At 53.4% G+C, this 22984-nt stretch overlaps 1 protein-coding gene across 1 annotated transcript; it reads right to left on the bottom strand.

Annotated features, from left to right (window-relative positions):
• Positions 1 to 364: 364 nt before the first annotated feature.
• On the bottom strand, positions 365 to 22473 carry PPP1R10 (protein phosphatase 1 regulatory subunit 10). The gene is given in 21 exon segments (XM_032094296.1): positions 365 to 574; positions 3746 to 3782; positions 3784 to 3886; positions 4022 to 4205; positions 4311 to 4397; positions 4852 to 4966; positions 6048 to 6245; positions 6335 to 6410; positions 7641 to 7887; positions 8179 to 8334; positions 8684 to 8828; positions 9454 to 9554; positions 11676 to 11785; positions 12532 to 12631; positions 12814 to 12984; positions 13080 to 13157; positions 14503 to 14554; positions 14867 to 15002; positions 17298 to 17384; positions 17475 to 17593; positions 21869 to 22473. Coding segments are annotated over 20 exon segments (2400 nt in total). The 5' UTR covers positions 17582 to 17593; positions 21869 to 22473; the 3' UTR covers positions 365 to 464.
• Positions 22474 to 22984: the final 511 nt, after the last annotated feature.

Here is a 22984-nt window from a genome sequence, read left to right as displayed (position 1 = left end):
ACGACCATTTCCACCCCGTAAATCCCAATTTCGGACCTTTTTGGGAGGCTCTCACACCCCACAAACTCCAATTCTCACGCCTTCGAGAGGCGTTACCCCCCCAAAATTCTGATTTCTCCCCCTAAATTCCATTTCCTCCCCCAAAAAACAACAACACCCCCCCCACAAACTCGGCCAAAATTCCAATTTCCACCCCTTAAAGGAGCGGGTTTCCCCCCCCCCTAAATTCAAATTTCTCCCCCAAAAACCCCCGATTCTCCCCCAAAAACCCCAATCCCCCCCCCCATCATCATCATCATCACCACCACCACCAAACCCCTTCTTTTTCCCCTTTTTCCCCCTTTTTTTTTTCCCCCCGTTTTTGCTCTCCCGAGGCCTCACAGAAGCCATAACCGGGCTAGGGCTGTTGGGGGGGGGGATCTCGGGGTGTTTTTTGGGGTGTTTTGGGTTTTTTTTGGGGGGTTTCAGGGCAGGGGGGGCCCGTTGACGCCGGGGTGGTAGAAGGCACAGTTGTTCTCGTACCTGCAGCTGCCCTTGAGCATGAAGTGGCGGCACACGGCGCGGCTCGACATGTCTGGGGGAGACAAAAGGGGGGGGGGGGCGCGTCAGGCGCCGGCCCCCGGCCCCAAAACGGCCCCAAAACGGCCCCAAAAACGGCCCCAAAACCGGCCCGGAGAGACCCCGGCAGCTCCGGGGGGAAGAGGAGGGAGGAAAAGGGTGGGAAAGGGTTAAAAAGAGGGGAAGGGAGGGGAGGGTGGTTTAAGGGAAGGGTTGGAGTGGTTTAAGGAGGATTTTGGGGGGGGGTTAAAGGGGAAGGGGGTGAACCCCTAAAACCCTAAAACGGCCCCGAAATCGCCCCAAAAACGGCTCCGCAACGGTGCTGGAACAGCCTCAAAATGGGCCTGGGACGGCCCCAAAATGGCGGCTCTGGGGGGAGGAGGAGGAGGATGAAGGACACGGCTTCGGGGGCTTCCAGGAGGATTTTGGGGGTTAAAGGGAAGGGGGTGAACCCCTGACCCCCAAAATGGCCCCAAAATGGCCCCAAAACGGCCCCAAAAGGGCCTCGGGACGGCCTCAAAATGGCGGCTCTAGGAGGAGGATGGGGATGGGATTTTGGGGGGTCCAAGGAGGATTTTGGGGGGTTCAAGGAGGATTTTGGGGGGGGTTAAAGGGGAAGGGGATGAACCCCTGACCCCAAAATCCCCCTCAGTGACCCCAAAACGGCCCCAGAGCAGACGCGGGATGGCCTCAAAATGGCGGCTCCGTGAGGGCGAGGAGGAAGGACGGGAAGGGGGAGGCTCCTGGAGGGGTTTTGGGGGACGTGAGGAGGATTCTGTGGGGTTGAAGGCAAAGGGGGGCGAACCCCTGACCCCAAAACGGCCCCAAAATCGCTCTGAAGTGGCCCCAGAGCGGCCCCGAAACGGGCCCAGACCAGCCCCAAAATGGCGGCTCCGGGAGGAGGAGCAGGGGCGGCTTTTTCGGGAGGTTTAAGGAAGATTTTGGGGGGGTTAAAGGGGAAGGGGATGAACCCCTGACCCCAAAAGGGTCCCGAAATGGCCCCAAAAGGGCCCAGACCGGCTCCAAAATGGCGGCTCTGGAGGGAGCTGGGGGCACACACAGTTTTGGGGGGCTTAAGGAGGATTTTGGGGGCCCCAAAATGCTCCGGGAGGAGAGCGAGCGACGCAATTTCGGGATGGGGAGGGGGTTTAGGGAGGGTTAAAGGGGAGGGGGCCGCAAACCGACCCCAAAAAAGCCCTGAACGGCCCCAAAACGGCTCCAGAGCAGCCCCACGGCAGCGGCTGCAGGAGGAGGAGGAGGAGGAGGAGGAGGAGGAGGAGGAGGAGGAGGAGGAGGAGGAGGAGGAGGAAGGGAGGGGAGGGTGGGGGAGGGGCAGCGGGGGAGCCCCACGGGTTTTGGGGGGGGGGGGGGGCCCTGAGCCCCCCCTCTGCACGCCACCGCTGAAACTACAGCTCCCAGAATGCCCTGCTGCCCCCTGCAGAGCCGGACTACGACTCCCAGCAGCCCTTGCGCCACACACACACACACACAAAAACAAAGGGTAAGAACTACAACTCCCAGCATGCCTTGCAACGGAATTAAAGCCGGGTTTGTGCCCTGCGAGGCCTCAGGGCCCTGCGTTGGGCTGGGCTTAGGCCGGCTTTGAACCCAAACTACAACTCCCAGCATGCCCGCCCGGGAAATTAAAGCCAGGCTTAGGCCCCACCAGGCCTCAGTGGCCACCTCAGGGCCGGTTTTAGGCCCTTCCGGGAGCTGAACTACAACTCCCAGCATCCTCTGCTGTTCCCCGCTGGAGGAACTACAACTCCCAGCATGGCTTGCTTAAGAGTTAAAGCCGGGTTTAGGCCCCGTTAGGCCTCAGGGCCTTTCCTAGAGCCGGCTTTAGGTGTCCTGGGAGCGAACTACAACTCCCATCATGCTTCACTGCTCCCTCTTTAGAGAACTACAACTCCCAGCATGCCGCGCTGCCAAATCAAAGCCGCGCTTTGGCCGCAGCGCCCTCGTTAGGGCTGGGTTTAGGCCCTCCCAGAATGCCCCGGGAGCCAAACTACAACTCCCAGCATCCCTTGCTTCCCGAGCTGATTGAACTACAACTCCCAGGATGCCCTGCGGCCTCTCCCAGAGCAGGTTTGAACTCCCCTCAGCCCTCGCGGCCTCCAGTTTAGAGCCGGTCTCAACTCCCAGCATCCTCTGCCGCCCCTCCCACCTGACAAACTACAACTCCCAGCGCCCCTTGCTGCCGCAACAGGTCCGGAACTACAACTCCCAGCAGCCTTCGCGGCCGGCTTACCACACCCCCGCTCCCTCCCAGCATGCCTCGCGGCCGCTTCAGCAGCACCGAACTCCAACTCCCAGCATGCCTTGCTTCCCCGGCGTTCACACAACTACAACTCCCAGAATGCCCCGCGGCCCTTCCCGCCAATGGCCGCCGCGGGGGGCAGGGCTCGGAGCCCACCACGCTGTGGGGGGAGGGGAGGGGGTCCCTCGCTGCCCGGGGCCCGTTTTGGGGGAGGGGGTCCCTCGCTGCCCTCCAGCCATTTTGGGGGCGGTCCCTTGGCCATTTTGGAGGGTCCCTGGGGCCGTTTTTGGGGGGGGGGGGGTCCCTTCCCGTATTTGGGAGGGTCCCTCGGTTATTTTGGGTGGGGGTCCCTCACCGCCGTTGCCCCTTTTCGGGGCAGTCCCTCTCTCCCCCTGCCCCATTTTTGGGGACGGGTCCGGTGCCGCCCTGGGGCCATTTTGGGGAGGGGGGGGGTGGTCAGGGGTCTCTCACTGCCCCCCCCCAGCCGTTTTTTGGGGGGAGGGGGTCCCTCACCGCCATCACCCCCATTTTGGGGGGGGGCTCCCTCGCTGCCCCCCCCCGGCCCCGCCGCCATCGTGGGGGGAGAAGCAGATTTAAAGGGGGGGGGTCTCTCCTGTCTCCCCCCCCCCCACTGCCCTCAGCCCCTCAGCCGCCATTTTGGGGATGGGGGAGGGGGTCTCTCAGCCCCTCCCCCCCCGCTCAGAGCCCCATGGGGGGTCTGCGCCAGTCGGGGCCCCTCCCCCAAGGCCCGGGGGGCTCCAGGGGCTGCAGGGGGGGGTGATGAGGGGGCGGGGGGGGCTCCCCGCCCCCTCCCCTCCAGCGGGGCAGGAAAGGCGGGGGCGGCGGGGGTGGGGAGGGGGCACCCACGGGCCCCTCCCAAGCGGGGCCGGGCCCCCCCCAGAGCCAGGCCCCCCCCCCCCAATTTACCTCCGCCGTGGCCTCCGCCGTGGCCCCGGGGGGGGGGGGTGGTCTCTGCCGTGCTCGCCGTGCCCGCCTGGGGGGGGGGGAGGGCCCCCCCGGGACCCCCCCCCGCCGCCGCCGCCGCCATTGGGGGGGGGGCCCCCGCTCCTGCCCCCCCCGCCCCGGCAGCGGTAAGGGGGGGGAGGGGGGGGCTCGGCGCCGCCGCGGCCCCCCCGGGGCGGGGGGCGGTGGAACGGAGGGGGGGGCCCCCCCCCCGCCGCCCCCCCCGCGCATTCCCCCTCCCCCTCCCCCGCCGGGGGGGCCCCCTCGGAGGCCTCCCCCTCCCCCGCCCCCGTCAGGCCCCTCCCCCCAGAAATCGCCGCCGCGCTGAGGGGGGGGGGGGCCCAACAGGCGGGGACCCCCCGGGAGCCCCGGGGGGAGGCCGGGACCCCCCCCCCCCCGCCGCCGCCGCCGCCGCCGTGGGGGCCTGCGAGGGAAGAAGAGACGACAAATTCGGGGTTAGAGAGGGAGGTTTTGGGGGTTTTTTTGGGTGGTTCGGGGGGTGCTGGGAATTTGGGGAGGGGGCACTTACCCGGCATGGGCCCCCCCGGGGGGAAGTGCTGCATCTTGGGCGGGGGGAAGCCGTTCATGGGGCCGGGGCCCAGCAGCCCGTGGGGAACTGCAGGGGGGGGGCAGGGGAGAGAAAAGAGGGGACAGGTCAGGGGGACCCCAAAATAACTCCAAGGGAGGGTGGGGACCCCCCCCAAATCCCTCCCAATTGAAGGGGGCAGTCCTGAGAAGGGACCCCCCCACAAGTCACTTCCCAAAGGACTCGAATTTAACAGAAATCCCCCAAATTTGTCAGACCTCCCCTCCCCCTCCCAGCTCTGAGGTCACCCCAATTAACGGGACCCCCCCCCCCCCTCAGGGTGATTCCAAGGGACTTCTCCCAAATCACCCCAAATTTCAGGGACCCCCCCCCAAGGTCATCCCTGTTAAGGGGTGACCCTCAAAGCCACCCAGGGGTCACCCGGGGCCACAGCCCAGAGCTGCCCCCAGGAGTCCCCAAGGTGTCCCCGGGGGTCCCCAAAGTGTCCCCAAGGTGTCCCCAAGGTGTCCCCGGGGTCCCTCACCTCCTCCGGGCCCCCCCGGCGGCTGTGCCTGCAGGTTGCCCAGCAGGTGCTTGATTTTGTCGGAATAGTCCGGCTGCTTCAGCAGCTCCTCGGCCTTGTGGCTGCTGGGGCCGCCCTGCGGGGAGAAACGGGGGGAAAAGTGAGAAAAATGGGGGGAAACGGGGGAAAATGGGGGAAAAATGGGGGGAAGATGGGGGGAAACGGGGGAAAATGGGGGAAAATGGGGGAAAAATGGGGAGAAAAATGGGGGAAAAATGGGGGGAAAACGGGGGAAAAACGGGGGAAAGAACAGGGGAAAAACCGGGGAAAAACTGGAGAAAAACTGGGGAAAAACGGGGAGAAACGGGGGAAAAACGGGGAGAAAAACTGGGAGAAAAACTGGGAGAAAAACTGGGAGAAAAACTGGGAGAAAAATGGGTGAAAAACGGGAAGAAACGGGAGAAAAACTGGGAGAAAAATGGGGGGAAAACGGGGGAAAAAACGGGGGAAAAACAGGGGGAAAAACGGGGAAAAACAGGGGGAAAAAACAGGGCGGAAAAAATGGGGGAAAAACGGGGGAAAACAGGCAAGAAATGCACAAAAAACAGGGAAAACACAGGGAAAACACTAGGAAAAATGGGCAAAAAAGAGACATAAAACAGGGAAAAACGGGCAAAAACCAGACAAAAACCAGAGAAAAAACAGCAAGAAACAGGCAAAAACCAGAGAAAACACAGGGAAAAAACAGACAAAAACCAGGGAAAAACAGGCAAAAACCAGGGAAAAACCAGGGAAAAACCAGGCAAAAAAGGGACAAAAACCAGGGAAAAAACACGGAAAAATGGACAAAAAATGGGGAAAACGGGGGGAAAAAAGAAGAAAGAAAGGAGGAAAATGGGGGACAGATGTCTGACTCCCCTCAAGATCCCAAATTTATGCCCCCCCCCCCTCCCATCCCAATTTTGGGGCTCCCATTATGGGAACCCAATTGATGACCTCAAATTTAAACCCTCCCCTCAATTGATGAATCCCCAATTTTGGGGCTTCCCACGATGGGGTCACCCCCCCCAATTTTGGGATTCCCACGATGGGGTCACCCCCCCCAATTTTGGGATTCCCACGATGGGGCTGACCCCTCCCATTTTGTGGCCCCCCCAGGTACTCGTGACCCCCCCGTACCCTCCCCAAATTTTGGGGCTGCCCGTTTTGGGGGTTACCATGATGGAGCTGAGGATCTCCTGCATGTTGATGGGGGTGTTTTGGGGGGGTCCTGGGGGGCCCTTGCCGGCCCCGACGCTGCCCATGAGGTTGGCAAGGACTGGGGGCAGCTTGGCCCCCGCCCCTGGCTCCGGGGAGGCCGCGGAATTCCCGGGATCCAGCCCCTCGGGATACGCTCCGTCCTCGCCCGAGCAGTCCTGGGGGGGCACAAATGAGGGGTCAGGAAAGGCATTTTGGGGTTTCTTTTTAGGTTTTTGGGGTTTTTTGGGGTTTTTTAAGAGCTTACCTCGTCCAAGGGGATGAGTTTGGGTGGGAGTGGCTCGTAGGATTCCGGGTCGGGCTCGTGGGGGCTGTCGGGAATGCTGAGGGGGGGAAAAGGGGGGGGGGAAGTCAGGGGGTTTCTGGGATCCCAAGGGATTTGGGGCCCCAAAGGCCTCCAACCCCACATTCCCAGGTTGAGGTTTTCCAGTTCTGGCTGTGCCTCAAAAATTGGATTCTCCACGAGCTTGGGTGTCCCTCAGAATGGTCCCAAAATAGCACCTGAAGCGTCCCCCGAAAAGGGACAAAAGGATCCCAAAACGCCCCCCAAAGAGAGGCTCCAAGTGCCAAAAAAGGCATCTAAAATGTCCCTGAAATAATTCCCAAAATGGCACCAAAAGTGTTTCTAAATATAGACTCAGAGCGTCCCCAAGAGAGGGCTTAAATCACCCCAAAATGGCCCCCAAATTCCTCACAAAATGGTGCCTAAAGTGTCCCCAAAATGGCCCCCAAAGTGCTTCTAAAACTGCACCCAAAACGTCTCTAAAAAGGGACTTGAAAGTATTCCTAAAATGGCCCCCAAAAAGGCCCGCAATGTGCTCCCAAAACGGCCCCCAAAGTGTCCCCAAAATGGCCCTTAAAGCCCTCACAAAATCGCCCCCAAACTGTCCCCAAAATGGCCCTCAAAGAGTCCCTAAAATGGCCCTTAAAGCCCTCACAAAATGGCCCCCAAAGTGTCCCCAAAACAGCCCTTAAAGCCTTCACAAAATGGTGCCCGAAGTGTCTCCAAACGGCCCCTAAAGTGTCCCAAAAACGGCCCTTAAAGCCCTCACAAAATGGCGCCCAAAGTGTCCCCAAAACAGCCCCCAAAGTGTCCCCAAAACGGCCCCCAAAATGGCCCTCACAAAACGGTCCTTAAAGTGTCTCAAAAACAGCCCTTAAAGCCCTCACAAAACAGCCCCCAAAGTGTCCCCAAAATGGGCCCCAAAGTGTCCCCAAAACAGCCCTTAAAGCCCTCACAAGATGGCACCCAAAGTGTCCCCAAAACGGCCCCCAAAGTGTCCCCAAAATGGCCCCCAAAGTGGCTCCTAAAGCCCTCACAAAATGGTGCCCAAAATGTCCCCAAAATGTCCCAAAAACAACCCTTAAAGCCCTCACAAAATGGCGCCCAGAGTCTCCTCAAAATGGCCGCCAAACCACCCTCGCCAACCCCTGACATTTTGGGCTCAGAACACCGCGAATCCCCCGTTCCCGAGCAGCTCCGAAAGGAGATCCGGGATGTGACACCCCCCAAGCCCAAATTCCTGAGAAACGCCCCCAGAATCCCCGCTCACCTCTCCTTGGAGAGGAAGATCTCCTGCAGGATGCCCTTGACGCGCTCGGCCTGCGTGAAGCGCTCGCGGCTGCCGCTGCCGGGGATGACGAGCGGCGCCGGCAGCTCCAGGGCCTTGGGGTAGGCCCAGGGCACCTTCTCCTCCATGGAGTCGTGGCTGAGGCGCCGCGCCGTCTCGAAGGCGTGCCGGTCCTTCAGCATCTCCCGCTTGGCCGCCTCGCCAAAGTCCTTGATCTTGTTCACGTTCACTGTGAGGGGAAAATCTGGCATCAGTTGAGGGGAGAAGGGCCTGGCGTTGTCTCGCTCCGGCTTGTCCGGGTTGGAAAAGTTCCAAAATGGCGCCCGAGGTGTTCACAAAATGGCACCCGACGAGTTTGCAAAACGGCCCTCAAAGAGTCCCACAAAATAACCCTGAAATGATCCCAAAATGGTCCCCAAACTGTCCCGGAGATCCCTCAAAGGATCCAAAGGAGTCCTGGGTGAAAACCCGGGGGTTTTCCAGGGAATTCTGGGGGTTTTCCAGGGAATTCCAGGCTCACCTCGCTCGGTCTCGTCGAGCTCGAAGTAGAAGTACTCGCGCAGCCGCCCCTCCTCGGGCCACGACACCGATTTCTTCTTGCGGGGCCTGCGCGGGCCTGAGCCACCCTCTGAGGGGACATCGGTGGCCTTGGAGTCACCCCCTGCCTCCGACGAGCCTGAGGGGACACCAGGAAACAGGAGGGGTCAGCAAAGGGGGATCCCAAAACCGCGGGGTTTGACCCCAGAATGGCACCCAGGGAGGGCTGAAATGGTGCCCAAAAAGGGGCAAAGTGACACCAAAACGGCTCCTGGATCATTGCCACAAAGGGACTGGCAGCGTTCTCAAAATGGCACCCAAACCGTCCCAGAAGAGGGACTCAAAGTGTTCCTAAAACGGCCCCCAAATCTCCTCAAACTGTCCTCAAACAGTTCCCAGTCCCTCCCAAACTGTCCCAAACACCCCCAAAATGCCTCCAAATTGTCCCCAAAGCCCCCAAAGTGTCCCCCGGCCCCCCCAGTCCGTACCTGTGTCCATGGGCTCGGGCACCTCGATGGCCGGCACGGGCGTCCCCGGCCGCTCCGTGTCCATGGGCTCTGCGGCCGCCGGCTCCGGGGACGAGGGTTTGGCCGTGCTGGGCTCCGGCGCCGGCTTCCCCTCGAAGGGGCTGGGCTGGGGAGGCACAGGGGGGGGTCAGAACAGAGGGGATTCACCCCAAAATGGCCACCAAAATGTCCCCAAAAATGGGTTCACAGCGTTCTCAAAACTGCATCTGCAGCGTCCCCGGATCGGTCCTCCAGGTGTTCCCAAAATGGCTTCCAAAACATCCCTCGAAATGGCCCCCAAATGGTCCCCAAAATGGCACCTAAATAGTGCCTAAAAGGCAACATAATGTCCCCAAAAAAAGACTCCAAGTGCTCCCAAAAGGATCCCAAAAATGGTCCCCAAATGGTCCCCAAATGACCCCCAAAGTGTTCCAAAAAAATAAGGCTTCAAAATCTTCACAAAATAGCCCCCAAATGGTCCCCAAAATGGCACCTAAATAGTGCCTAAAAGGCAACATAATGTCCCCAAAAAAGGACTCCAGGTGCTCCCAAAAGGGTCCCAAAAATGGTCCCCAAATGACCCCCAAAGTGTTCCAAAAAAATAAGGCTTCAAAATCTTCACAAAACAGCCCCCAAAAGTGCCCCTAAAATAACCCCCAAAGCGCCCCCAAAAAGGGACTCAAAGTATCCCTAAAATGGCTCCCAAAGCTTTCCCAAAATTGCCCCCAAAAAGTCCCAAAAGGGTCCCTCACCTTGGCCGCCGTCGGGGACAGAACCTTCTTCTTCTTCTTGATCTTGATGCCGGGGACGGGCGCCGAGTTCAGGGCGTCCAGGAACCCGAGGCCCTCCATGGCTGGGGGAGCACAGGGGGGTCACCGAAAAACCCCAAATCCACTCCCAAAATGGGTCCCAAACCTGCCTCAAAACGGTGCCCAAATCTGCCCTAAGAAACATCCCAAATCCGCCCCAAAATGGCTCTGAAATTCACCAAAATGGCACCTAAGGCACCGCTCAAAACCGCACCCGGATGGGTCCCAAAATGGGACCAGAATCTGGCCCAAATCGGTCTCAAATTGTTCCCAAAACTGGGTCCAAATCAGTCCTAAAATGGGCCTCAAATCGGTCCCAAAATGACATCCAGGTATTACCCAAAACCACCCAAACTGTCCTCAACAATGGCTCCCAAAAGGAACCCAAAACGGCACCAGAAATCCCCTCTGGAAAGGTCCCAAATATCACCTGAATTGTCCCCAAAATCAAGCCTGAAAGAACCCCAAAACTAAACCCGAAACGGCACCAAAATCAACCCTAAATGACACCAAAATCACCCCAAACGGCACCAAAATCAACCCTAAATGGCGCCAAAATCAACCCTAAATGGCACCAAAATCACCCCAAATGGCACCAAAATCACCCCTAAATGGCGCCAAAATCAACCCTAAATGGCGCCAAAATCAACCCTAAATGGCACCAAAATCAAATCAAAATGGCACCAAAATCACCCAAAATGGCACCAAAATCAACCCTAAATGGCACCAAAATCACCCAAAATGGCACCAAAATCAACCCTAAATGGCACCAAAATCGACCCTAAATGTCACCAAAATCACCCCTAAATGGCACCAAAATCACCCCTAAATGGCACCAAAATCACCCCAAAATGGCACCAAAATCAACCCCAAAATGGCACCAAAATCAACCCCAAAATGGCACCAAAATCACCCTAAATGGCACCAAAATCAACCCCAAAATGGCACCAAAATCAACCCCAAAATGGCACCAAAATCACCCAAAATGGCACCAAAATCAACCCCAAAATGGCACCAAAATCACCCAAAATGGCACCAAAATCACCCAAAATGGCACCAAAATCAACCCCAAAATGGCACCAAAATCAACCCTAAATGTCACCAAAATCACCCAAAAATGGCACCAAAATCACCCAAAATGGCACCAAAATCACCCCAAAATGGCACCAAAATCAACCCCAAAATGGCACCAAAATCACCCCTAAACGGCACCAAAATCACCCCAAAATGGCACCAAAATCAACCCTAAATGGCACCAAAATCAACCCCAAAATGGCACCAAAATCACCCCAAAATGGCACCAAAATCAACCCTAAATGGCACCAAAATCAACCCTAAATGGCACCAAAATCAACCCAAAATGGCACCAAAATCAACCCTAAATGGCACCAAAATCAACCCCAAAATGGCACCAAAATCACCCCAAAATGGCACCAAAATCACCCCAAAATGGCACCAAAATAGCACCAAACGGCCCCAAAATGGCACCAAAATCACCCAAAATGGCACCAAAATCACCCCAAAATGGCACCAAAATCACCCCAAAATGGCACCAAAATCACCCCCAAAATGGCACCAAAATCACCCAAAATGGTACCAAAATCACCCCTAAATGGCACCAAAATCAACCCCAAATGGCACCAAAATCAACCCTAAATGGCACCAAAATCACCCAAAATGGCGCCAAAATCACCCTAAATGGCACCAAAATCACCCAAAATGGCGCCAAAATCACCCAAAATGGCACCAAAATCACCCAAAATGGCACCAAAATCACCCTAAATGGCACCAAAATCACCCTAAATGGCACCAAAATCACCCCTAAATGGCACCAAAATCAACCCTAAATGGCACCAAAATCAACCCTAAATGGCACCAAAATCAACCCTAAATGGCACCAAAATCAACCCTAAATGGCACCAAAATCAACCCCAAAATGGCACCAAAATCACCCCAAAATGGCACCAAAATCACCCAAAATGGCACCAAAATCAACCCTAAATGGCACCAAAATCAACCCAAAATGGCACCAAAATCACCCAAAATGGCACCAAAATCACCCCAAAATGGCACCAAAATCACCCCAAAATGGCACCCAGATGTCCCCAAACCCCCTCGAGGTGTCTCCAAATTCCCCAAAATCCCCAAAACGTCCCCAAACTCACGCTGGGGGGGGATGATCTTCACTTTGATCTCCTTGGCCGCGTTCGGGGCCGTGTTCAGGGGTTTGTATTTCTTCTCTGCCAGAGGAGCCTCCCCGGGGGCTGCCGGGGCGCTGGGGGGGGAGGAAAAAGGGTCAGGACCCCCCCAAAATCACCCCAAAACCCCCCCAAGATTGCCCCCAAAATCACCCCAAAAAACCTGCCCCCAAAATCGCCCCCCACCCCCAAAAATTCCCACGTTCTTCCAAATCAGCCCCAAATCCCCCCCAAAAGCAGCTCGGAGACTTCCAAAAACGGCCCTGAGACCTCAAAAATTACCCCAAATCGCCCCCAAACAGCCCTGAGACTCCCCAAAATGGCCCTGAGACACCCAAAATTACCCCAAATCCCCCCCAAACAGCCCTGAGACTCCCCAAAATGGCCCTGAGACCCCAAAATTACCCCAAATCGCCCCCAACCAGCCCTGAGACTCCCCAAAATGGCCCTGAGACCCCCAAAATTACCCCAAATCCCCCCAAAAGCAGCTCGGAGACTCCCCAAAATGGCCCTGAGACCCCCAAAATTACCCCAAATCCCCCCCAAAAGCAGCTCGGAGACTCCCCAAAATGGCCCTGAGGCCCCAAAAATTACCCCAAATCCCCCCAAAAGCAGCTCGGAGACTCCCCAAAATAGCCCTGAGGCCCCAAAAATTACCCCAAATCGCCCCCAACCAGCCCTGAGACTCCCCAAAATGGCCCTGAGACCCCCAAAATTACCCCAAATCGCCCCCAACCAGCCCTGAGACTCCCCAAAATGGCCCTGAGACCCCCAAAATTACCCCAAATCGCCCCCAACCAGCCCTGAGACCCCAAATCCGCACCTCTGCCTCTTGACCGGGACGGGTTTCAGGCTGTACTTGTCGGACGAGGCCGAGTTCAGTTTCTTCACCGGCGCCAGCGACGGCGTCTCCAGCTCCAGCCCTGAGGGGAAAAAGGGTCAGAAATCCCCGAAACAGCCCCAAAAATCCTCCAAAGGCATCTAAAACCGACCCTAAAATGGCCCCGAATGCCTGAAAGCCCAAGAACAGAGCTCGAACCTCCTCCAGACAGCTCCAAATTCCCCAAAGCAGCCCCAAATCCCCCAAAATTTCGTGTTCTCGCACCTGTGGAGCGGAACTTGGCGTGGCTGGGGGCCGTGGTCCGCAGGGATTTGGGTTTTTCCCTCTTTTTTTCAGGCATTTCTTCGCTTTTGGCCTCATTTTTGGCCTCCTGGGGTTTCTCCGGGACGGGCGTTTTGCTTTTGTTTTCCTCTTTCTTCTTTTTTTTATCCCGTTCTGGGGTGGGAAAAGGACAGGAGGAAAGGGGGTGAGGGGGTTTTGGGGGAATTTGGGGGGATTTTGAGGGAATTGTGGGGGATTTTGGGACTCACCTGTGGGTTGGGAGCTGCTCTGGGAGCGGATCACCCCCATCCAGTCGCTGACGAGGATGGAGGCCAGGCGGCGAAGCTCTGAGGGGTTAATTGATAATTAATCGTTAATTAAACTGCGATTAATCAATGGTTGATCGAGCAGGGGTTGGGGAACGTGACACAGAGGGAATTTGGGGGGTCTGAGAAAGGTTTTTGGAGGATCCAAGGGCAGTTTTGGGGGATCTGGGGAAGGTTTTGAGGGGTCTGAAGAGGAGTTTGGGGTGGTCAGGGGGATTTTGGGGGATCTGAAAGGGGTTGGAGGAAGGTTTTGGGGTTCTCAGGGGGATTTTGGAAGTCTTAGGAGGGTTTTGGGGAGTCTGAGAGAGGTTTGAGAGAGTTTGAGGAAGGTTTTGGGGTTCTCAAAGGGATTTTGGGGGTCTCAGGAGGGTTTTGGGGAGTCTGAGAAGGGTTTGAGAGAGTTTGAGGAAGGTTTTGGGGTTCTCAAAGGGATTTTGGGGGTCTCAGGAGGGTTTTGGGGAGTCTGAGAAGGGTTTGAGAGAGTTGGAGGAAGGTTTTGGGGTTCTCAGGAGGATTTTGGGGGTCTCAGAAGGGTTTTGGGGAGTCTGAGAGGGGCTTGAGAGAGTTGGAGGAAGGTTTTGGGGTCCTCAGGAGGATTTTGGGGGTCTCAGAAGGGTTTTGGGGAGTCTGAGATGGGTTTGAGAGAGTTGGAGGAAGGTTTTGGGGTTCTCAAGGGAATTTTGGGGTTCTCAGGAGAATTTTGGGGGTCTCAGGAGGGTTTTGGAGAGTCTGAGAGGGGTTTGAGAGAGTTGGAGGAAGGTTTTGGGGTTCTCAAAGGGATTTTGGGGGTCTCAGGAGGGTTTTGGGGAGTCTGAGAGAGGTTTGAGAGAGTTGGAGGAAGGTTTTGGGGTTCTCAAAGGGATTTTGGGGGTCTCAGGAGGATTTTGGGGAGTCTGAGAGTGGTTTGAGAGAGTTTGAGGAATATTTTGGGGTTCTCAGGAGGATTTTGGGGGTCTCAGGAGGGTTTTGGGGAGTCTGAGATGGGTTTGAGAGAGTTGGAGGAAGGTTTTGGGGTTCTCAAGGGGATTTTGGGGGTCTCAGGAGGGTTTTGGGGAGTCTGAGATGGGTTTGAGAGAGTTTGAGGAAGGTTTTGGGGTTCACAGGAGGATTTTGGGGGTCTCAGAAGGGTTTTGGGGAGTCTGAGAGGGGCTTGAGAGAGTTGGAGGAAGGTTTTGGGGTTCTCAGGAGGATTTTGGGGGTCTCAGGAGGGTTTTGGGGAGTCTGAGAGAGGTTTTGAGGGGTCTCAGTAGGGTTTTCAGTGTCTATGGGGTTTTCTGGGAGGGTTCCAGGTGGATTTGGAGGGTCTGAGGGAGGTTTTGGGGGTCTCGAGGGGATTTTGGGGAGGTCTCAGGGGGTCTCTGCTCACCCTCATCATCGCTGGACTTGCTGAGCTGCTTCACCAGCTTGGCCGTGTTGTTCTGCAAAGGAAATGAGGGGTCAGGAGGGGACAAAAAGGGACACAAAAACCACCCCAGGGACACAAAATCCACCCAGGAGAGGACCCAAAGGAGACAAAAACCACTCTGGGAGTCCCCAAAAGCCACCCGTGGTGTCCCCAGGTGCCACCTGAGTGTCCCCAAACCCCCTTGAAGGGACCCAAAGGAGACAAAAAGCCACCGGGGGAGTGGCAAAACCGACTGTAGGAGTGACCAAGGCCACCTGAGGGTCCCCAAAAGCCACCTGGGGGGGTCCCCAAGTGCCACCAGAGTGTCCCCAAAGCACCCCCGGACCTGCTTGAGGTGGTCGACGGTGAGCGGGAGGTGCTGCAGGGTGAGCAGCAGCTGCTGCAGGAAGGGGACGTTGTTGGCGGCCTTGGAGCCCGTCAGCCACGTGTTGAGCAGCTTGTACCCCCCGATCCGGATGAACCTGAGGGGAAAAAGTGGGAATTGCGTCTGGATCCGGCTGGGAAAACCTGGAATCCATCAAAATCCACCCAAATCCGGAACAAATCCTGAACAAATTCACCCAAAATCCAGCTAAAGCCACCTAAAATCCACCTAAAATTGACTTTTCCATGTGTTTACTTGGACAGGATGAATCTGAGGGGAAAAAGTGGGAATTCTGGCTGGATCCAGTCAGGAAAACCTGGAATCCATCCAAATCCACCCAAATCCACCCCAAATCCTGAACAAATCTGCTCAAAATCCAGCTAAAGCCACCTAAAATCCACCTAAAATTGACTTTTCCATGTGTTTACTTGGCCAGGAACAATGTGAGGCAAAAAAGTGGGAATTTTGGCTGGATCCAGTCAGGAAAACCTGGAATCCATCCAAATCCACCCAAATCCACCCCAAATCCTGAACAAATTCACCCAAAATCCAGCTAAAGCCACCTAAAATCCACCTAAAATTGACTTTTCCATGTGTTTACTTGGACAGGATGAATCTGAGGGGAAAAAGTGGGAATTCTGGCTGGATCCAGTCAGGAAAACCTGGAATCCATCCAAATCCACCCAAATCCACCCCAAATCCTGAACAAATCTGCTCAAAATCCAGCTAAAGCCACCTAAAATCCACCTAAAATTGACTTTTCCATGTGTTTACTTGGCCAGGAACAATGTGAGGCAAAAAAGTGGGAATTTTGGCTGGATCCAGTCAGGAAAACCTGGAATCCATCCAAATCCACCCAAATCCACCCCAAATCCTGAACAAATTCGCTCAAAATCCAGCTAAAGCCACCTAAAATCCACCTAAAATTGACTTTTCCATGTGTTTACTTGGACAGGATGAATCTGAGGCAAAAAAGTGGGAATTCTGGCTGGATCCAGTCAGGAAAACCTGGAATCCATCCAAATCCACCCAAATCCACCCCAAATCCTGAACAAATCTGCTCAAAATCCAGCTAAAGCCACCTAAAATCCACCTAAAATTGACTTTTCCATGTGTTTACTTGGCCAGGAACAATGTGAGGCAAAAAAGTGGGAATTTTGGCTGGATCCAGTCAGGAAAACCTGGAATCCATCCAAATCCACCCAAATCCACCCCAAATCCTGAACAAATTCGCTCAAAATCCAGCTAAAGCCACCTAAAATCCACCTAAAATTGACTTTTCCACGTGTTTACTTGGACAGGATGAATCTGAGGCAAAAAAGTGGGAATTCTGGCTGGATCCAGTCAGGAAAACCTGGAATCCATCCAAATCCACCCAAATCCACCCCAAATCCTGAACAAATTCACTCAAAATCCAGCTAAAGCCACCTAAAATCCACCTAAAATTGACTTTTCCACGTGTTTACTTGGACAGGATGAATCTGAGGGGAAAAAGTGGGAATTCTGGCTGGATCCAGTCAGGAAAACCTGGAATCCATCCAAATCCACCCAAATCCACCCCAAATCCTGAACAAATTCACTCAAAATCCAGCTAAAGCCACCTAAAATCCACCTAAAATTGACTTTTCCACGTGTTTACTTGGACAGGATGAATCTGAGGCAAAAAAGTGGGAATTTTGGCTGGATCCAGTCAGGAAAACCTGGAATCCATCCAAATCCACCCAAATCCTGAACAAATTCACTCAAAATCCAGCTGAAGCCACCTAAAATCCACCTAAAATTGACTTTTCCATGTGTTTGCTTGGCCAAGATGAATGTGAGGGAAAAAAGTGGGAATTCTGGCTGGATCCAGCTGGGAAAACCTGGAATCCATCAAAATCCACCCAAATCCACCCCAAATCCTGAACAAATTCGCTCAAAATCCAGCTAAAGCCACCTAAAATCCACCTAAAATTGACTTTTCCATGTGTTTACTTGGCCAGGAAGAATGTGAGGGAAAAAAGTGGGAATTCTGGCTGGATCCAGCTGAGAAAACCTTGAATCCATCAAAATCTACCTGACTCCAGCAGAAATCAAAAAAAAAAATTCCCTCAAATCTAACTAAAATCCACTTTTACGCGTACATACTTTCCAGGATAAATTTGAGGGGGGGAAAAAGTAGGAATTCTGTCCAGACTTAGCCAGGAAAACCTTGAATCCATCGAAATCTATCCAAATCCAACTAAAACCCACTCCAAATCCCACTTTTCCACGTGCTTACTCAGCCAGGATAAATCTGAGGGAAAAAAGTGGGAATTCTATCTGGAGCCAGCCGGGAAAACCCTGAATCCACCCAGATCCACCCCAAATCCACCCCAAATCCCCCCAAAATCCCATTTTGCCACGTGCTTACTTGGCCAGGATGTCCTGGGCCCGGGTCTGCAGGAGGATGTTCAGGTAAATGCAGCGACTCACCATCTTCTGGGAGTCCTTCATGAGGCTAATTCACGGTAACAAACGTTCATTAGTGCTCATTAAGGAAAAAAAAGGATGTTAGAGCCCTAAAAAAGGGCATTTTGGGGGGTCTCACCTGAATATTTTGGAGATGCCATCCATGGTTTTGACCTCCCCATCCCGGCCCAGGAAACAATCGAGGCCCTTGAGGAGCTCCTTGGGGTCGATGGGGCCGGAGCCCATGGCAGGAACAGCCTGGAAAAAGGGGGGAAAAAATGGGAAAAACGGGGTTAGGATTGGGGGGAGACCCCTTAAATTCAGGGCACGTTAAAATGTTGGTGGTAAAATGAGACCTGAGTGGGGTCCTGAGAGCAAAACGGGGGAAATCGGCACCAAAAAGGGGGAAATTGGGCCTAGAAAGGAGGGAATCAACCTCCAAAAGCTGGAAAACAACCCCAAAAATGGGGAAACCATCCCTAAAAAGCAGGAAATGGACTCTAAAAGATGAAAACTAACTGTAAAAAAGGGGAAAAGGGGGAAACAAACACAAAAAAAGAGGAAAAACAACTCTGAAAAGTTGGGGGAAAAAAAATCAACCCTAAAAAGCAGGAAATCAATCTCAAAATGAGGGAAAATAAACTCCAAAAGCTGGAAAAACACATCAAAACACTGGAAACAACCCTAAAAAGGAGGCAATCAACCCCAAAAAGCTGGAAATAGGCCTCAAAAAGCTAACCACCACCCCAAGAAGCTGGAAAACAACCCTGGAAACACGTAAATCAGCCCCAAAAATGAGGAAAACCACCCTAAAAAGCTGGAAATCAACACCAAAAGGAGGCAATCAACCCTAAAAAACTGGAACTCAACTTTAATAAGGAGGAAAACAACCTTTAAAAGGAGGGAATTGCCCCCAAAAGCTGGAAATCAACCCTAAAAAGCTGGAAAACACCACTTAAAAGGGGAAATCAACCTGAAAGAGCTGGAAATCGCCCCCTAAAAGACAGAAAACAGCTTTAAAAAGCAGGGAATGGCCCTCAAAAAGCTGGAAATAGCCCCCAAAAAGCAACAAATCAAGCCTAAAACGATGGAAAACCACGCTAAAAAGAAAGAAATCTACCCCAAAAGTGGGAAATCAACCCCAAAAGTGGGAAATCAACCCCAAAAGTGGGAAATCAACCCCAAAAGTGGGAAATCAACCCCAAAAGCTGGACATTGTCTCCAAAAAGGGGTCCCAGGGACCCCCAAGGGACACTGGGGGGGGGGGGGGGCACAGGCCCCCTCCCCTCTGATGCCATTCCAATGACCTCATTGATTAATAATTAATTAAGATATTAACACTGGGGAGGAGGATTTGGGATCACACATGGGGGGGGGGGCAACAAAGCCTGAGCCCCTCCCCCTCAAATTTTTAATTTAAAAGTGAATTAACCCCATTAATTTAGAAAATGAGACAAATTCTGCTATTTCCAACCGTTTTCCCCATAATTTCAATAATTTTTTGTTAATTACCGAGCAGAACAAAGGTCAAGGGGGGCTTTTCAACCCCCCCCCCCACCCAAGTTTAATTAACCAGGGGTTAATTAACAAGCTGCCACTTAAGGAGAAGCCACATTTGCGGGGTGTCACCCCCTGTCCCCCCCAACTCAGGCCATAATTAAACCCTCTAATGAACCAACCATTAATTAACACCTCATTAACTAAGGCCAAACCCCCCCCCCCTTCATTGACCCCAATCCCAGCCCCTCCCCCTTCCTGTGAGGGGGTTCACGCTCTGACATCATTAATCGCCACTAATTAAAGCTTAATTATGTCCCAGTTTCCTTAACGAGGGCAGGGGGAGGAGCTGGCCGGGTTTTTTTGGGGTTAAAACCTCTCAAAACCTCGATTTTTCGGGTGAAAGCTCCCCTAAAATCTCAATTTTTGGGGTGGGGGAAACACCCAGAGCTGGGGGTTCGTTAAATGCCTCCCCCACGGTAATTAATTAAAGGATACAATCCCCAATTATAGGAATTAATTGGGGGGGGGGGGTGTCAGCAAAGCCACCCCTCTGCAAAGACACAAGAAAAGGTTAAATCAGCACAACCCCCCCCAAAAAAATGAGGGAGGACCCCAACATTTGGAGATTTACCCCAAATTTTCACTGTAACCTTTAGCCCCCCCCTCCCCCCCCAAAAAAATGAGTGTGGGAAGGGTCCCACTGCTGGGGGAGGGGCAAAGCCCCCTCCCCAAAAAGATTTTTGAGGTTCTGCCCCCATTTTTGGGGGTCCCACAGAGGCAAAGCCCCCCCTAAAAGGGGCTGGGGGTCCCCAAAAAGCCCCAAAACCCCCCCAAAAAAGGGGGAAAACCCCATTTTTGAAGGGAGGGGCCTTGGGTGGGTCAAGGGCTGACCCCTCCCTCCCCAAATTTAGGTTTTTACAGCATTTTTGACTTGTTTTACCCCCAAAAAAGGTTTTATTGGGGGATAAATCTGTAGGGGGACCCCAAAATTGAGGGGGGGGAGCTGCCCATGCCCCACCCCCCAAAAGGAAATGCTACCACTGGGGAGAAAAGAGCAGAATCTGGAGGGGAATTAATGCCAAATAAATGGGTTTATTCCCCAAAAAAATCCCAATTACCAGAAAGGATCAGGGATCTCGGTGGTTTTCACCCAAATCTGTTGAATTTTGGTTAAAAAAAAAAAGGAGGGGGGGGGGAAAACCCAACTCCCGACTGCCACATGCACCAGGAGAGGGAAGAAAGAGGGGGGGGGAAAAAAAGGGAATTTCGGGAATTTTGACGTTTTCAAAACCCTGGATCCAAAGGCCACGAAATGGAATTAAAAGCCCAAAAAATAAAAAAAAAAAAAGGATTTTTTTGCTTACCCGGGTTGTGGCTGTTCCCTCCCTTTGCTGAGGTAAAGCTTCCTAAGCTGCAAAAACGGGGCAAAACCATTGAAAATCGGGAAAAAACGGAGTTTTGGGGGTGTTTTCCCTCCCAAAATTCCTATTTTTTTGGTTTTTTTTTGTTTTTTTTTTGGGTGGTGTGTGTGTGAGGAAAGGGGAGGGTGAAGCCCAGTGGTAGCATTTCCCTGTCACGATAAATTCAAGGTTATCAAAGGCTCGAGGACACTGCTCCCCCCCCCCAATCCCAAATTCCCCAAACCCCCCCCAAAAAAAAAAAAAAAAACCAAGAAAAGACAACAGAGAAAAAAAAAAAAATCCCGTGAAAAAGAAGGCGAAAAAAGGGGATTTTGGGGGTCCTGCGGATGGAAGGGGGGAGTTAAAAAGGGATTTTGGGAAAAGGAGCGATTTGGGGGGGGGGCTAAAAAAGGGGGGAAAATGGAATTTTAAGGGGGGGGCCTCGCAGTGGGAGGGGCATCAACGGCGAGGCCTCGGCGCCATTTTAGAGCTGGGAAAAATGCCCCAAATTGGGGGGGTTTTGAGGGATTTTTCAGGAATTTCGGGGGGGGTTAGCGGGCTTTAAAGCGGGAGGGAGGACACAGAAACAAGAGACAAAGAGAAATCTGTTAAACATCCCCCCCCCCCCCCAAAAAACCCCTTAAAAACCACCAGGATTGGGATTAAACCCCCCCAAAATTAAACGGGGTGTAACAAAAAAGAAAAGGGGGGGGGGGGGGGGTTGGAGCTGTAATAAAAAACCCCCAAAACCGCGGAATTAAGGAAAAAAAAAAAAAAAAAAAGTCCGGATTGTGGAAAACAAAGAGCGGGCGCCATTTTGGAGCTGCCCTAGGAAGGGTTCTGAGGGAAGGGGGGGGAATGATTTAAAGTGGTTTTCTGAGGGAAAAAAAGCAGGATTTGGGAAAAGCTCAGCCTGCCTAGCAATCTTTATTGCTAGATTGCGACCCCCCCCATCCCAAATCGCACCCCCCGTCCCAAAATTTCCACCCCATCCCCGACTTTAAGCGGCCCCCCCCCCCCCACCCCACGTTTCTCAGCGCAAAAAACAATCCTAAAATGGCACCTAAAAAATAAAAATAGGAAAGAAATCAGCTTTTTTTTTGAAATTTCCAAACCCCCCCCCCCGCGCGGTTTTTTCGGGGTTTTTTTTTCCTCCCCTTCTCCCCCCCCTTATCATTATTATTACTTTTTTTTGCAATCTTTATGTACAGATTGCTGGCCGGGAATGCCCCGAAAATTCCCGGAATTCCCCGAATTCCCGAAATTCCATCTCCCCCACCGCGCGACTTTTTTGGGGGGGTTTTTTTGGGGGGGGCCGCGGGGGGGGGGGCCCGTTTTCCAGCTTTTTTGGGAGGTTTTTTTTTGCGGGGATTTTTTTTTTGTTTTTTAAACCGTGGGAGCTGCTCGTGGACCCCTCCTCCTCCTCCGAAACCGCTTTTTTCTCCCGAAACCCCCCCAAAATTTCCAGCTTTCACCACCTTTTGGCACAGCCCACGTCCTCCTCAAGCACACGGGGGGGGGGGACTCTTCCTCCCAGTATTTTTTGCTCTTTGTGACAAATAAATCAGTTTCTTTAAAGGGTTTTTTTCTTGTATTTTTTAAAGGGGGAGCCTGCTGAAAATTCAACACTTACTATCCAATTTTTTTTCTCAGCCGACAGCGCTTCAAGGTTTGGATTTTGGCATTTGGAGGTGGTGTTACAGCCAAAAAATTCGTTTGATTTTAGTCATGGCTTTAAAAAAAACGCAGCAACTTTTTTTTTGCAGCTTGACGGGTATTTGGGTTTTTTTTTTTAAAGGGTTTTTTTTCCTTTGTTTTCTAAAGCCCTGAAAGAGTGGATCGAGCTAAATTGGTCGAGCTAGAAACCAAAAAAAAGTAATAAAAAAAAAAAGTTGCTTGGGTTTTTTTGTTTAAAAAAAAAAAGTGGGCTTTGCCTTTGTTTTTTTGGGGGGAAAGAAGAGGGAAGTATGTTTTTTAAAGTGGCAGTTTCCTTCGGGTTTGGAACGGCTTCCAAGGACGGTCCAAAGGACGGAGAGGCTGCAGCGGCTCTTCACGGCAAAGGGGGAGAGAAAACCTGTTTTTTCCTTCCCCTCTTTGTTGTATATATATATATTTTGTTGTTTTGTTCGCGTTTTGTATTGTATTTTGTATTGTTTGTATTGTTTTTCTCTCGTGGTAAAGGCGACGGCGTCTCTCAAGACCAACCAAACCTGGAGCGGGGAAAGGAAAAATAAAAGGAGGGGGAGGAGGGGAGGTGGGCATAACGACACAAAAAAAAAAAGGAAAAAATTGAAAAAAAAGAAATTAGAAGCAAAGAAGAAAAGACACGGAACGATTAGAAGCTGTTATCCCCAGGGAGATTTTAGAGTTTTAAAAGGGGGAAAAAGGCAAAAAAAATAACGAGGAAACGCCCTTGGAAAAGGGAGAGGAGGGAGGGCTCAACTCTGAGAGGACATGAGGGCGGCGGCGGCCCCGGAGGAGCTTCGGGACGAGAGAAGCCGCGTTTTTCCCCCAAATTAACAACACGTGGCGTTTCAAGAGCCCCTCCAAACCAAAAAAAAAAACCACCGGGGAACCCCCTCCCCCCCCACCCCCCGCGCCCCTTTCCCCACCCGAAAACCCCCGGCCCAGCGCAGCTCTTTACTCACCTCCACCAGCCCTCAGAATGGCGGCGGCGCCGCTGGGCGCGGCCTTTTATACCGGGCCACGCCCCCGCCTCGCCACGCCCCCCGGCGCGCGCCGGCCGCGC

Source organism: Corvus moneduloides, chromosome 31, assembly GCF_009650955.1.
Source record: "Corvus moneduloides isolate bCorMon1 chromosome 31, bCorMon1.pri, whole genome shotgun sequence".
NCBI classification, from domain to species: domain Eukaryota; kingdom Metazoa; phylum Chordata; class Aves; order Passeriformes; family Corvidae; genus Corvus; species Corvus moneduloides.
The sequence above is the reverse complement of the archived record's forward strand: the minus strand, read 5'-3'. Positions and strand labels throughout refer to the sequence as shown.